This window comes from Gorilla gorilla, chromosome 1 (genome assembly GCF_029281585.2).
Source record: "Gorilla gorilla gorilla isolate KB3781 chromosome 1, NHGRI_mGorGor1-v2.1_pri, whole genome shotgun sequence".
Lineage (NCBI taxonomy): Eukaryota > Metazoa > Chordata > Mammalia > Primates > Hominidae > Gorilla > Gorilla gorilla.
This window is the reverse complement of record NC_073224.2, coordinates 53,824,300-53,840,882: the sequence shown is the minus strand read 5'-3', so window position 1 is coordinate 53,840,882 and position 16,583 is coordinate 53,824,300. Positions and strand designations below refer to the sequence as shown.

The 16,583-nt window shown below is 41.6% G+C and overlaps 1 protein-coding gene and 1 pseudogene across 6 annotated transcripts in view; one reads left to right on the top strand and one right to left on the bottom strand.

The window, feature by feature from the left end:
* Positions 1 to 16,229, bottom strand: part of KLHL12 (kelch like family member 12) — a 36,709-nt gene extending 20,480 nt beyond the window's left edge. For 2 of the 6 annotated variants that reach the window (XM_055368456.1, XM_019028938.3), the window contains exons 1-4: positions 15,641 to 15,860; positions 13,521 to 13,760; positions 8,317 to 8,470; positions 6,741 to 6,958 (exon numbers count right to left, since the gene is read on the bottom strand). In XM_055368456.1, the coding sequence (XP_055224431.1) occupies positions 6,741 to 6,958; positions 8,317 to 8,470; positions 13,521 to 13,715 (567 nt within the window). In that variant the 5' untranslated portion in view covers positions 13,716 to 13,760; positions 15,641 to 15,860. Of the gene's footprint in view, positions 1 to 6,740; positions 6,959 to 8,316; positions 8,471 to 13,520; positions 13,761 to 15,640; positions 15,870 to 16,025 lie in introns of those variants that run through there. The other 4 variants (XM_019028935.4, XM_055368443.2, XM_055368451.2 and 1 more) reach the window with 4 other exon arrangements.
* LOC129528341 (heterogeneous nuclear ribonucleoprotein A1-like) lies at positions 386 to 6,233 on the top strand (annotated as a pseudogene).
* Positions 16,230 to 16,583: the final 354 nt, after the last annotated feature.

Genomic DNA, 16,583 nt, shown 5'->3' with positions numbered 1-16,583 from the left:
TATATATACACATACATATATATATATATATGTATCTCTCTCTCTCTCTCTCTAAGATAGATAGTACCTAATAAATCACCAGTCACATATTGGCCTTTGTTTCAGAATTTTTCCCATTCCTGAATTGCTTCTGGTCTTCTCTATAACTTTAAGGAAGGTAGGTGGGGGAATCTGTTGCCTTATTCGAAATCAGCTCTTGAAATAATTTTAAGTCATAATTGTTATCTAATGATCTCCAGGCTCACCCCTCAAATTGTTCACCCAAGCCTCTGAAGCAGGAGCTTCTCTAACATCACTATGTTGCAGTTTTCAAAAGCATTATCGCCTTTCTGCCCGTGGACGCCGCCGAAGAAGCATCTTTAAAGTCTCTCTCCTCCCTGCCGTCATGACTAAGTCAGAGTCTCCTAAAGAGCCCAAACAGCTGAGGAAGCTCTTCATTGGAGGGTTGAGCTTTGAAATAACCAATGAAAGCCTGAGGAGCTATTTTGAGCAATGGGGAATGTTCACGGACTGTGTGGTAATGAGAGACCCAAACACCAAGTGCTCTAGGGGCTTTGGGTTTGTCACATATGCCACTGTGGAGGAGGTGGATGCAGCCATGAATGCAAGGCCACACAAGGTGGATGGAAGAGTTGGAGAACCAAAGAGAGCTGTTTCAAGAGAAGATTCTCAAAGACCAGTGCCCACTTAACTGTGAAAAAGATACTTGTTGGCAGCATTAAAGAAGACACTGAAGAACATCACCTAAGAGATAATTTGAACAGTTTGGAAAAATGGAAGTGATTGAAATCATGACTGACTGAGGCAGTGGCAAGAAAAGGGGCTTTGCCTTTGTAACCTTTGATGACCATGACTCTGTGAATAAGACTGCCATTCAGAAATACCATCCTACGAATGGCCATAACTGTGAAGTTAGGAAAGCCCTGTCAAAGTAAGAGATGGCTAGTGCTTCATCCAGCCAAAGAAGTCGAAGTGGTTCTGGAAACTTTGGTTTGGTCGTGGAGGTGGTTTCGGTTGGGATGACAGCTCTGGTGGTGGTAGATATGGCGGCAGTGAGGATGGCGATAATGGATTTGGTAATGATGGAAGCAATTTTGGAGGTGGTGGAAGCTACAGTGATTTTGGCAACTACAATAATCAGTCTTCAAATTTTGGACCCATGAAGGGAGGAAACTTTGGAGGCAGAAGCTCTGGGCCCCTATGGTGGTGGAGGCCAATACTCTGCCAAACCACGAAACCAAGGCGGCTATGGTGGTTTCAGTAGCAGCAGCAGCTATAGCAGTGGCAGAAGATTTTAATTAGGAAACAAAGCTTAGCTGGAGAGGAGAGCCAGAGAAGTGACAGGGAAGCTACAGGTTACAACAGATTTGTGAACTCAGCCAAGCACAGTGGTGGCAGGGCCTAACTGCTACAAAGGAGACATGTTTTAGACAAATACTCATGTGTATGGGCAAAAAACTCGAGGACTGTATTTGTGACTAATTCTGTAACAGGTTATTTTAGTTTCTGTTCTGTGGAAAACGTAAAGCATTCCAACAAAGGGTTTTAATGCAGATTTTTTTTTTTTTTTGGCACCCATGCTGTTGATTGCTAAATGTAATAGTCTGATGGTGATGCTGAATAAATGTCTTAAAAAAAAAACAAGAAAGAAAAGCATTATCAATTAGCCTTCAAGGAACTACTGTGTATTAGGCACTATGCTATTTGAGAAGATATATTTAATTAATCATCTGGGGAACTTAGGTCTAAGCATACATATGACCAATTAGATAATGTGAGATACACTCTAAAAAAACCTACACTACATCACTGGAAGGACCTAGGTATATAATAATACCTAGGACTTCCCAAAGACAGACACCTGAATACAGGTCCTGTGCCCCTTCTACCAGCCCCTACAGAGTACATATTCTGGGAGATACTTTTCAGAGTGTCACTGTGAATAGATAAAAAAAACTTTTCCTAAGAACTGTGATACTCTAAAAACACAGATGTTTCACAAAGTTCATTCATTTGAGGGCTTTACTGAACCCCACTCTTAACTGCCAGGCACTGTCCTGGAAACTGATTACACAATGGTGAACAAATCAGATATGGTGAACAAATCAGATATGATCCTTGCTCTTAAATGGGGAGTCAAACTGCTAAATCAGAAAAATGAACAATCTCACTATTATTGCATACTACATAGGAAAGGTACTGGGGCTATGAGACAGAACAACATGAAATTTCCTAGTTTAGATTGGTGAGGCAGGGAAGGCCTCCCTGAAGAAGCAACAAATTGAAATCTGATGGATGAGTAGCAGTTAGCCAGGGGGAGTAAGAGAGTACTCCGAGGCAGACAGAAGAGCACACTCAAAAGCACTAGAAATGCATTGTCCAATACACTACCCACGCGTGGCTATTTACATTCACCGTAATTAAAACTAAATTAAAAATCAGCTTCTCAGTTGCATTAGCCACATTTCAAGTGCCCAACAGCAACACGGGGCTAGCGGGAGCAAACCAGACACTATAGATATAGAGTACTTCCATCTTCATAGAATGTACTATTGAACAGCTCTGTTCTACAGCAAAAAAGAACTGGCAGCTTGAGGAAATGACTAGAAGGCTAGTGTAGCAGAGTGAATGAGGGTGATAGAGGAGTAAAATATGAAGCTGGAGAGTTGAGCAAGGGCCAGATACAGAGAGCATTAGAATACTGGATTTGACTCTCAGAGCAACTTGAAATCATCCGAAGGTTTCAAGCAGGCTAGTGATATGATCATATTGATGTTTTGTAAAGATTATCCTGGCTACTGTGGGTAGAACAGTTTAAAGGGCCAAGAGCTAGAAGAGGTTAGATGCTGCTCTGGTACATTAGGCAAAAGGTGACGGTGCTTACTGGACTATAGTTGTGGCAGTGGTGAGCCACTGGAGAAATACTTGGGAAGTTAAACTAACCCAGGCAATTGTTGGATAAGATGCAGGGGAGGGTATAGAAGATGTCCTTGATCTTAACTTAAAACTTTTATATGACTGGCAAATAGTTTTAAGCAGATACATGCTAGACTCTGACACATTCTAGGTTAAATTACGTATATCAATTTAAAGATGGAGTTTTTCAATCATGAGCAGAGGTTTTTTAGTTTGTTTTTTTAAGACTAATCAAATGGGCTGGGCGTGGTGGCTCACGCCTGTAATCTTAGCACTTTGGGAGGCCGAGGTGGGTGGATCACGAGGTCAGGAGTTTGAGACGAGCCTGGCCAAGATGGTGAAACCCAGTCTCTACTAAAAATACAAAAATTAGCCGGGTGTGGTGCGCACGCCTGTAGTCCCAGCTACTTGGGAGGCTGAGGCAGGAGAATCGTTTGAACCCAGGAGGCAGAGATTGCGGTGAGCCGAGATCGTGCCATTGCACTCCAGCCTGGGCGACAAGAGTGAAACTCCGTCTAAAAAAAAAAAGACTAATCAAATGAAGCAGCAGGTGTGGAGCAAGAACAAAGAAATCTGTAACTGATTGTGGTCAACAGTTGTAAATACCACTGCCCTCAGACCAGCCATGAGCAGACAATCATGAGCAGAAGACAGAATAAATTAGAATTGCAGGAAAACAGCTAATAGGGAAGAAAAAACCCAAACATTAATGCCTCACTACAGAGAAAAATAGATTTTCTCCACAATAGATTTTCACAAAGAATTCTCTTGAGTATTAGGTACTGGCATTCTTATTTTATGCTCAGAACAGTCCTGTGTACTCAGCACTAATATCTACATTTTATAGAAGAGGAAACTGAAAATTAGTGGTTAGGTAACACATGCCACCCAGCCAAGACTAAATCCCAGTTGGACTCTAAAACCCATGCTGTTTTAACCAATATGACATCCTGCTTCCCATTGTTTTAAGTACTATTATTTTATTTAATAACAGGGAGCAATAGCAACTGGGAGTCAGACATCTGGTTCCTATTTCTGGCTGGTATAGGGAACAGAAAAATATATGTCACTTGCTTTCCTTCCAGAAAAAAAGCAAAGGGCAGTCTTGACACACACTTAAAAAAAAACTATACATAAGAGTTCTCAAGCTGTTTTTCATTTAAGCTTCTAAATAAGGTTAGTTATTTGTTCTCTCTGCCCCATCCAGTTTTATTCCAAAGCCTGTATAGTTCCAAAAGAAATGACTTCTATGATTATTTCCTGACTTGGACAATTAGAAACAAACTGAAAACATGACGAGCTCATAGTTGAGTGATTAAGAGAAGAGACTCTGGAGCCAGACTACTCGAATTTGAAACCTGGCTCTACCACTTACTAGTGGTGGTATGATGGTTAAACTCCAATCTTCACTTTCCTCCTGTGAAAAATGAAGATGTGAGAATTAAATGAGATAAAAATACCAAGAATGGTGCCACTAGAATGGAAGCTCCAGTGGACAGGGATTTTTGTTTTGTTCATAATTTGATCTGCAGCACATGGAAATGTTCTGGGCAGACAGTAAGTGTTCAACAAGTATTTAGTAAGTGAACCAACAGTAAATGCTGAATAAGTATTAGCTATTATATGTAATGAACGTCAAATCTGTAGTGCTCATTCTATTCATTGTATTTTCCAATATGTGTACAAATCAAGAAAAATCAAGATATTCTAGTGAATTGCCAGTTTCCAAGTCTGATGAATATGTTTTTTGGCTATGCCTGCCACTTCAGCACAAGGATACAATGTCCCACACTAAGAGGCTGAGAACTAAGATTTTAGCAAATTCTTGACTCAATAGCATTTGCAACAGCAGCTTCTCTGGGCTGATACAGATCCCAGTATGTCAGGCTGGAAAATAATTCCTCTACAGTTGGAACCAATGTGACCAATGTGCTCTAATCCATTTTCCCTCAGAACAGTCACTAGAGAAAGGTGTAAAGAAACACTTGGCTAAAATTTGATAAGAAATATACTTAAGGCCAGGAGCAGTGGCTCACACTTATAATCTCAGCATTTTAGGAGGCCGAAGTGGGTGGATCACCTGATGTCAGGAGTTCCAGAGCAGCCTGGCCACAATAGTGAAACTCCGTCTCTGCTAAAAATACAAAAATTAGCTGGTGTAGTGGTGGGCGCCTGTAGTCCCAGCTACTTGGGAGGCCGAGGCAGGAGAATCACTTGAACCCAGAAGGTGAAGGTTACAGTGAGCTAAGATCACACCACTGCACTCCAGCCTGGAAGAAGTATACTTAAGACCTGTTATTATATTACACAAATATCCTAGTTTTAACAAAATAAATCAGGAGAGAGTAATCATTTAGTTTATGGAAGTATATTAGAGGCTTTCTTTAAATGGTATTGCCTGAGCCTAGCATTGCTTGAGCCTAGCAGTTCAAGACCAGCCTGGGCAACACAGCGAGACCCCATCTCAACAAAAATTTTAAAAAATTAGCTCGGTGTGGTGATGTGCAGTTCCAGCTACACAGGAGGATGAGGTGGGAGAGCTGCTTGAGCTCAGACATCCAGGCTGCAGTGAGCCATAATTGCACCACTGCACTCCAGCCTGGGTGACAGAACGAGACCGTCTCAAAAGAAAAAAAAAAAATTAAAGAATTGGGCCACTGGAGATCAATACTATGGCTTCAAAGACATCTAATAACTATATGGGACTTCTCACTCCAATTCTTAGCCTAACTACAAACCTATATGCAATAAAAACTCTGCTACTGGTACTCTGATTTAGAATTAGGATTGACTTTTCTTCTGTGTAGGTTAAGTCACTGAATGCCTGCCTGGCACAGGTAGTATCCCCCTGGTAGGTGAAGTATTATTCCTTCTTCCCCCGCAAGAGACAGGGTCTCCCTCTGTTGCCTAGGCTAGAGTGCAGTGGTGCGATCATGGCTCACTGCAGCCTCAAACTCCCAGGCTCCAGAGATCCTCCCACCTCAGCCTCTCAAGTAGCTGGGACCATAGGTGCTCACCACCATGCCAGGCTAATTTTATTTTTTTGTAGAGACAGGGTTTTGCCATGTTGCCCAGGCTAGTATCAAACTCCTGGACACAAGCAGTTCTCCTGCCTCAGCCTCCCAAAGTGCTGGGATTACAGGCATAGGCCACTGCACCTGGCTTACTATTCCTTTAACATCCAGTTCATGTGTCCCTCCCTTCCATCCGCTGCATCCTTACAAGACAGTTATGATTTGGCTCCTGCTTCTGTAGATCCTCACTTCCAAACTTTTGTCTCTTCATTTCTGATCCACTCCTGAGCAAAGGTTTATTCTTCTTTCTTCTATGTAATGTCCTTACTTTGTATAGGCTCACTATTCTCATTATCCTCTTTATAACATTTTTTTTGTCTATATCTCTGTCTCTACTAGCAGGTTGTGAATTTTCTGAAAGCAAGAACTATATTTACCCACTTGGGGATCTGTAGCACCTGGCATAGTAAGTGCTACATAGTAGATATTCTCAATAAATGTTTGTGAAATGAGTGAATGGGTAATAGAGAAGTGGTCTACAGATACCTACTTTACTTCCAATTTCTGCTTATTCTATACTCTGTTTAATAGTGATTCTTATCCACTGGGATCATATATCTAATTGAAGAAAGTGGCAAACTCCCTCTCCATAAAAATGCAAATAAATTTGGTACAGGAGGGGTTAATGAAATCTTTGAGCCAAAATGCACACTTGATTATGAAGCCCTGATGGTAAGTAACTGCATCCTATTTGCAAGTTTTGTAATTGCCCAATCTTGAAGAAACCATAACATCAAGACAAATCCGTACCTGAATTTCGTCGCACTTGATTAGCTTTTCCACCTCTCCTTGACTCAGAAGAATGAACTCTTCATGCTGTACCACTTCAGGAAAATGCTTCTGGCTAAAAACCTCAGCTGCTTGCATCAGGTCAACACAATTGTGGGTTTCAGCAAAATCCCTAATACCCAGGCAATTAGAAGGGTCCAATTGACTTTCTAAGAACTCACAGCAGGCTTGTTTCACACCTAGGACAGACACAGGCAGCAAACACTTTAGAATAGTTGGACAGGTGTGATCTAGGCTATATTCTTGTATCTCAGCATCTTCTCTACATGTTATCAGATGAACCCTTGTTTCAACACCTAAGAAACAGATTAGAAATTCTATGCTTAAGGAACTTTATTTCTGGCTTATGTACTGTGCCACTTTCAGCAAGACCTTTACACCTGTCTCTGCTTAATCTTTAAAATGAGTATTGCAAGATGAATCACATCCAGAGACCTGGCACAATTCAACAAAAATCCCTATAAAACTCTTGGGAATCAAACTATAAAACCAATTACGAATTCAGCATAATGTATCCATTTTCTACTCTACATGAAAACTTACTAAAAGACTAGAGTGAAAGAAAAGAAGAAGATAGTAATAACAAATCTCATATTTATCTAATTGAAAAGTTCAGAGTATTTTAATGTTATGGCTATGCACTAATGCAAAAGCTTCACACTGTTTAAATCATGTATTAAAAACTAAAAGTGTGTCAATTATGTATATATAAAAACTGAAAACATAACTGAATGTTAAAAAAGAAAAACTGGGGACCAGGAACGGTGGCTCGTGCCTATAACTCCAGCACTCTGGGAGGCAAGGTGGGAGGATCACTCGAGCCCACGAGCTTGAGACCAGCCTGAGCAACACAGAGAGAACTCATCTCCACACACAAAAAATTTTGTTTTAATTAGCTGGGTGTGGTGGCATGTGCCTGTGGCCCCAGCTACTCAGGAGGCTGAGGTGTGAGAATTGCTTGAGCCCAAGAATTCAAGGATACAGTGAGCTGTGATTGCACCACTGTGCTCTAATCTGGGTGACAGAGTGAGACTCTGTCTCAAAAACAAAACAAAAAACCTGGGAATTCTAAGGGAAAACAAACCACCTGTAATCCTGTGAAAACATCATACTTTAATATTTTGTGCATCAACTTAAATTTCATTTATCTTAATGAAATACTACCACTTAATGGCCAGATAGATAAAGAGTATCCATGTAGGCTATGTATGGTATCACTTTTTTATATTTCCTTATAGGTGTGTTACATACATGTATGTAAGAAAACACATAATTTCTCCTTCCTCCATTTTTTTTTAAAAACAGAAAAGGTGCAAATGCTCTCTTTTATAGAGCCAAATACTCATATCTGGAGAAGTTCCTTTATAGTGCTATTGACATCTGATCTCTTATTGCTCAATGAGACAAAAGCCATGGCCAGTAAACGTGAACATCCATAGTTTGTCTCCAAAACATTCATGATTAAGTTTACACTATTAATTTTCAACCTTTCCAGGGCTATTTTGACATAAACAATAGCAAGTTTTAATGTCTGTACCTTTCAACTGAAGCAGACAGGCTGCAGGAAGCAGTTCTTGTACATTCTCCACTGTCACATGTACTGTTTCTGTGTACACAAAGTCCAATAAAATTTCCATGGTAGAGGCAGTCAAACCTTGGATGTCAACATAAGGTTTCCCCTTCTCTGAGAGCTGAAAATTCAAAAGGTATAAAAGAATGATGGTTATAATTCCACAAGATAAAGGCAGAATCTCATATCTAAGAGCTTAGAGATGTTAATAATATTAATTGAACATTTATCTTTAAAAATTACAGGCCAGGAGTGGTGGCTCATGCCTGTAATCCCAGCACTTTGAGAGGCCAAGGCAGGCAAATCACCTGAGGTCAGGAATTCAAGACCAGCCTGGCCATCAGAGTGAAACCCCATCTCCACTGGAAATACAAAAATTAGTCGGGCATGGAGGCACATGCCTGTAGTCCCAGCTACTCAGGAGGCTGAGGCAGGAGAATTGCTTCAACCCAGGAGGCGGAGGTTGCAGAGAGCCAAGATTGTGCCACTGCACTCCAGCCTGGGCACCAGAGTGAGACTCCATTTCAAAAAAATAAAAAAATAAAATTATGCTCTATTTTGTTGGATTTTTTTTTTTTTTTTTTTTTTTTGAGACGGAATCTTGCACTGTTTCCCAGGCTGGAGTGCAGTGGCGCCATCTCGGCTCACTGCAAGCTCCGCCTCCTGGGTTCATGCCATTCTCCTGGCTCAGCTTCCCAAGTAGTTTGGACTACAGGCGCCCGCCACCACGCCCGGCTAATTTTTTGTACTTTTAGTAGAGACGGGGTTTCACCGTGTTAGCCAGGATGGTCTCGATCTCCTCACCTCGTGATCCGCCTGCCTCAGCCTCCCAAAGTGCTGGGATTACAGGCGTGAGCCACCGCGCCCGGCCAATTTTGTTGGATTTTAATAAAGCAAATATGGCACATTATCTGTAGCTTTCCAAATGAAGTGGGTAGTTATCTATACACCAGGAATAAGTAATAGGTAACACCTTCCTGGAATAATTTTGCCAGGGAATAACTTTAAAAATCTATTTCATATTAAAATACAGATGTATTTACAGAATAGAATGCAAAAGTTCCATGAACATAACACTGGTCTGTGAACTTTTAAGATAAGACACAATATTTCAAATAAATTTCATGTTTGTAGAGGACCCTGTGGGTTATAACTCCAGTCTCTCCACGACTACCTAGTTCCTATCATCTGTCCTTAGACTACTTTTTTTTTCCCTTTTTTGAGATAGGGTCTTGCTCTGTTCCCCAGGCTGGAGTGCAGTGGTGTGATCTCGGCTCACTGCAACCTCTGCCTCCCAGGTTCAAGTGTTTCTCGTGCCTCAGCCTCCCAAGTAGCTGGGATTACAGGAGTACACCACCACAACCAGCTAATTTTTTTTTTTTTTTTTTTTGACACAGTCTTGCTCTGTTGCCCAGGCTGGAGTGCAGTGGCGTAATCTTGGCTCACTTCAAGCTCCACCTCCCAGGTTCAAGCGATTCTCCTGCCTCAGCCGCCTGAGTAGCTGGGACTACAGGCACATGCCACCATGCCTGGCTAATTTTTGTGTTTTTAGTAGAGATGGGGTTTCACCATGTTGGCCAGGCTGGTCTTGAACTCCTGACCTCAAGTGATCCTCCCACCTCAGCCTCTCAAAATGCTGGGATTACAGGCGTGAGCCACCATGCCCGGCCCTTAGACTGCATTTAGTAATGATGAAAAAGAACATGCAGGTCATCCTAAGGGACTTTCTTATGTAACATCATCTGAATACAAATAAACTATTTGTTACTTTTTCAAAATATTGGGTTAGGCTAACTGAATTGTTAGCAGTATATTTAGTCTAAATTGTTAGTAGTATATCTTCTTGAAGCTATGAGTATTGATGAGGCCAGATAATCATAGAAAACTGTTTAGCTAAGAGAAGAAATCTTCAATTTTACAGGAAACTATCTGAAAATACCTTATGAAAATTTTACTAGATCTTAATCTTAGTTTAGAAATTCATTTTACTTAAAAAACTCTGGTGCATCTCCATTATTAACTAAATGGCTTTAACGTTTTTTATTTCTCCATCAGCCAGAGAATAACCAAAAAGCACTCTCTACCAAAGCCAAGAACAAAATCAATCCTAACACTAAAAAAGTCACTAGCACATTATTTTGAAAAAACATATTAGGTTTTATTAACATTTAATACAGTACTAATATTCATAAACAATTACTATCCCAACACATTAAATGCATTTAATAATTATGATACTGAAATATGTAAGTACATGTATTCCAGAAATTTCTCATTCAATAAACTACATTTCCATCAAATAGTTTACGTATGGAAACAATTTCACTATGTAAGAACTTAGAGCAATTATACATTTTACATTTATATTTTGCTTTAGAATTTTTCAGCATGCTTCTCATTTACTACTATTTCATCTGATTCTCACAGCAACCTGGTAAGGTAGTTAGGTCTGATATTATTACCATTTAAGAGATAAAGGGGGGCCGGGCACGTGGCTCAAGCCTGTAATCCCAGCACTTTGGGAGGCCAAGGTGGGTGGATCACAAGGTCAGGAGATCGAGACAATCCTGGCTAACACGGTGAAACCCCGTCTCCACTAAAAATACAAAAAATTAGCCAGGCGTCAAGAAAAAAAAAAAAAAAGAGAGAGATAAAGGGTCTAAAGATCAAAGAAGATCCAAGACTTTTTTTTTTTTTTGAGACAGAGTCTCGCTCTGTCGCCCAGGCTGCAGTGCAGTGGCGTGATCTGGGCTCACTGCCAGCTCCGCCTCCCGGGTTCACGCCATTCTCCTGCCTCAGCCTCCCGAGTGGCTGGGACTACAGGCGCCCGCCACCACGCACGGCTAATTTTTTGTATTTTTAGTAGAGACGGGGTTTCACCGTGTTAGCCAGGATGGTCTTGATCTCCTGACCTCGTGATCCACCTGCTTCGGCCTCCCAAAGTGCTGGGATTACAGGCGTGAGCCACCACGCCCGGCTGAAGATCCAAGACTTAACCAGTCACTTAGCTAGTAAGAGACAGATATCATTCTTATTAAAGTATTTCAGGAAAAAAAAAAAAAAGAGAGAGAGAGGCAAAACCCAGGTCCTCTTGCCTCAGTCTTGTGATCTTTCAATCAGAAGACATTTGAGGATCATTTCATGGCTGAAGAGAACAAGGAAACCATCTAGTTCAACTACTTTATTTTACAGATCAACCCAGTGAAGTTAGATGGTTCCCAGGGTTTATACAGAATTGCTAAGAGAACTAAGCCTAGAATCCAGGTCTCTGGACTCTCTCCTTTAAACAATTACTCTCAAAAATAAAGACAAAACCATCTAGCATTTCCTTGCCTGACGTCAGTTTTTAAAGAAAGAAATCATCACTGATGAGAAAAAAAGAATTAATTTCCAAATAACAAAAGAGTAAAGACACTATTTTCAAGCTGACAAAAAACAGGATGCACAATATATAATTAGCAATCAGCAGTTCTAGTTCATTTCTTGCTCAGCAGCTGCTGGGTGACACTCTTTACCCAGTTAAATTCCAAATGCTTCTGATGATCTTGGGTATATCTCATGGAGAACAGTATAGGACAGGGATCTGCCTTGGTATATCACACAAGTTTATTTAAAAATTAGCCTGAATTAGCTGGAATGACCTGTCAGGTTCCTGTTTTCCCTACTAGCCATGCGACTGAGCATTGGCTCATAGTATTTTTAACTATACCAGTTTTAAAATTAGATTGTAGTATATAAAATTCATACTTCGGAGGCTAAGGCGGCACAAGAGTTACAAACTGTTCGGGCTTTAGAGTTGGAAAATATAAAATGAAATCCCACCTCTAGCACTTACAAGCCATGGGACTTTGGGCAAGTGATTTAATATCTGAAACCCTATTCCTTCATTTGTAAAATGAGATGGTAATACCTACCCCTAGGGTGAGTCAGATATGCACAACAATCACTAGCACAGTACCTGGCCCATAAAAGGTAGTTATTACCATCATAGAATACGCCTCTCCCATTCTGATCCAGCAGCAATATCTACACTAAGACGATAGAACTAACTAAAAAAAAAAACAAAAAACAAACAAACAAACAAAAAACTTGTGCTTAAAAAGACTTTTAAAACAGTGTTTTCATAATGAAATATTTCAGGCATACATGTAAGTATAAATTATATAATTAACAGTGGTGCACCCACAACTGAGCTTTGAAAAAATAAATCAAGATAATTTATTTAAATCTGCTCTTAAAATGAGACTTGGGATCTTGAAAAACAAAGATTTGCAATGTTATTTTCTGTTCAGCTTTCTAAGAATATTCAACACAATATATTCAACAGCCTTACTCTACATTTCAAGTATTTTGTCAGGCAATTACTAAGTAGTGTTTCTTAATACTTTGTGAGCACTACCTGTATTCTCTCAAGCCAACCTTTTCCTAATTCCCTTTGTTAAGTGCTTATGAGTTAACATCCTTTTTCAGGTTATACACTCTACGCCTGTACAGCTATTCATTAAAAACTCTTCTTCCTTTCATTTGAAGTTATCCTAAAATTTACACTGATTTTCTTCACATATTGTTAGGAGGAGTGGGATGCGGTTTGAATCCTACTCCTCTCTCCTTCCTTCCTCCTTATTCCTCTGGTATTCACTTAAAAATTTTTAAACTTTAGAAGGAGAAAAGGCTGGATGCAGTGGCTCACACCTGTAATGCCAGGTGTGGCCACTCTGGGAGGCCAAGGCAGGAGGATTGCTTGAGCCCAGGAGTTCAAGACCAGCGTGGGCAACATAGTGAGACCCTGTCTCTACAAATAAATAAATAAAATTAAAAACAAAAAAAGGAGAAAAATTGGAAGACAAATTTAAGAAACAGTAAAATCCAATAGCTGACATTTGTGTGTTTTACTACATATTACACTATTCTAAGCACTTCGTATGTTATTTCATAAAATAATCTTCACAACAACCTTAATAACCATGTGTTACATATTACTATTATCCCTAATTTAAAGATGAGGAAACTAAGGCATAGTCATCTAAGTGGTAGATCTTATCCAGAATCTGCCAAAACATCACACTGTAAAAATTCAAAATTATATCAAACTTCCACTATTTTATTCAGTGAAATTAGACAACTAGAGTTCCATGGGAGTTTCATTTGTGTGGGGCTAATTTACCACTTACCTCACTAGTGAACATGGCACAGAAGTAATCACTACAGGCAGCCAGCACAATCCGATGGGCAGGGAAGTCTTTCTGCTCTACTCTCAATGTCACATCACAGAGGGTATTGCTCTTCCTGAGGGAGTTCATTGAATTGAGGATGGATTTAGCATGAGTATTTGTCATTATGTCTTTGGGGGCCATAATGCCTCCCATAAAGCAGTGCGGAGAAAGAACAAAATGGGTCCTTGGATTCTGCAACTACAAGAGGAAAAAAAAAAACAATGAGCATATTCAAAGAACTAGGGAAACTGAACATATTTAATTAGCTTTACAAATTAAGAACCTAAGAGGCTTCCTCAGACCCAAACATACACAAGTTGAGGGCACTCCTATGCCTGGCATCACCACCAACCACTATCTAGCCACTGTCTAGTCCATGTAAAAGCTCTCTCTTCTTCCTCTGAATTCCTCTATCACGGAGTGTCCCTACCACTTGACATTTATTATGATCAATGCTGAAATGTAAGTAAACAATATATGTCTTGTAAATCTTGACAAGGTTCTTGTCTCAAATGATAAACTGAAAATATAAAATTTCTTAAAGGTGTTATATCATTACTATTTAAGGTCCTTAAGTAGATAAGTATTTAGAGCATACATATAAAGAGGATCCTGCTTTATATGTATGCTTTCTATCCTAGAAGTTGCACAATAAATGTTTAGAATTTAATGTAAGAAAAAGTGTGTATTCAACTTCACCTTAGAGCAAGAAAGGCCAGTCAGTAAAAATAAACTTTTTTCTAAAGAAGTATCCAAATGATATGTCTGATGACTTCCAAACATATCTGGATTTCTTCTTAAAATGAAACTTCAGGCCGGGCCCAACAGCTCACTCCTGTAATCCGAGCACTTTAGGAGGCTGAGGTGGGTGATCAGTTGAGGTCAGGAGTTTGAGACCAGCCTGGCCAACATGGTGAAACCTAGTCTCTACTAAAAATACAAAAAATAGCCAGGCGTGGTGATGCGCGCCTATAATCCTAGCTACCAAGAAGGCTGAGGCCCGAGAATCACTTGAACCCAGGAGGTGGAGGTTGCAGTGAGCCGAGATCACACCACTGCACTCCAGCCTGGGCAACAGAGCAAGACTCTGTCTCAAAAAAAAAAAAAAAAAAGAAACTTCAATTGAGGACCCATTACCTACACTGAATAATGGAAACCACGCAAGTTATCGATGGACTTACACTTGCTTAAGATATTGAAGCTCTTCAACAAGAGGGTATTCCTACTCTACATCTGTAAATGTCCATTACTGTTAAAGAATCGATATTGGAATCCAAAACTTTCTGAAATGATCCGGGGGGACGGAAATCAAACTGTGGTCTCCAAAAGTCCACAAGTCACAATTAATCTTTCAACAGGAAAAATTAGATCCTAAATTCTCATCTACTTCTGTTTGTAGTTGGCATTTTACTCTATAAGCACTATAGATAATCCCTCCAACAACTCTGCAAGACCCATTTTACAGAAAAGCGGGTGATTCATCAAAGCATATGTTTTTCAAAAAGACTTAAGTCAACTTAGTTGCAACTCTAGGGGTGTAAAAAGGTCTGGAACAAATGTCCATTTACTGTGAAGACAGCCCGGGGGGTGTTTTATCGTTTCCGTGTCAAAATGACAGTACCCCGGTGCAGAGTGGTCTTCCTTCTAGGGGATTCCTGCCTCAGCACTCCCAAGTCTCAGCATATCCTTCATCCTCACCCTTCTGAAGTGACCTATTTTCTAGAACTTTCGTTAACATCTGAATAGAGGGATTCCACTTCGGGAGATTCGGGGCAGGGAATGGGTAGTAAACTCGGTAAAGACTAAATTCTAGAGAAGGAAAAGAAGTCCTTCCTCCTAATACCACCAGGCATATGGCCGCCACCGCCAGGTGGAGGTATCGGAGAGGGGCAGTTCAGGGGGAGAGTTGAGAGGGCGACCGAGGCCAGATGCCCCACCCCACTGCCAGCCTTCCTCCTCTGTCGGGCTTGTCTCCCATTCCGCCTTGCAGGGAGACCAAGGATAGGGGGTAGGGCCATAACCCGGAGTTGACGGACAGGAAGGGAAGGGCTGACTGCCATCACTTCCGCGCAACTCACCTCCGCTCCCGAACCCACACAGCCGCACCGGGCCCGTCCCCAGCCTGTGGGGATGGAGTGGGGCGCGGGGCCAGCAGGCGGCTCAGGAGGAGCCGAAGCGCCGCCGCCGCCGCCCAGACCCGGAGGCTCTGGAGGCTCTGGAGCCGTCCGGGTCTGGTCCCTGCGGCCGCGCGACGTGATGACGCAATGCAGCTGGAGCACCGCCCTCCTCCCGCTCCAGAGTCTGCGTCACGTGAGGAGGTGGTGTCACGTGACCGGTCTGTACCCTAGCGCGGGGCTTCTGTACGCTGCTAGGAAGCCGAATTACAAAAAGGTCGGGTGGGCAGGGAATGGTGGCTCACGCCTATAATCCCGGCACTTTGGGAGGCCGAGGCGAGCGAATTACCTGAGCTCCGGAGTTCCAGACCCGCCTGGGGATCACGGCAAAACCCCGTTTCTACAAAAAAAAAAAAAAAAATTAGCCCGCACCGCGCCTGTAGTCCCAGCTACTCGAGAGGCTGACAGGAGGATCACTTGAGCCAGGCAGCAGAGGTTGCAGTGAGCCAGGATCGCCACTGCACTCCAGCCTGGGCCACAGAATGAGACCCTGTAAAAAAAAAAAAAAAAAAAAATGTCCGGGCGTGGTGGCTCACGTCTGTAATCCCGGCATTTTGGGAGGCCGAGGCGGGTGTATTACTTGAGGTCAGGAGTTCGAGACCAGCCTGGCCAACATGGTGAAACCCTATCTCTACTGAAAATACAAAAAAATTAGCCGGGCGTTGTGGCACGCGCCTGTAACCCCAACTACTCAGGAGGCTAATGCAGGAGAATCGCTAGAACCTGGGAGGCGGAGGTTGCTGAGCCGAGATCGCGCCATTGGCTTCCGGGCTGGGCGACCGACTGAGACTCTGTCTCTTAAAAAAAAAAAAAAAAATGCCGGGCGAGGTGGCTCACGCCTGTAATC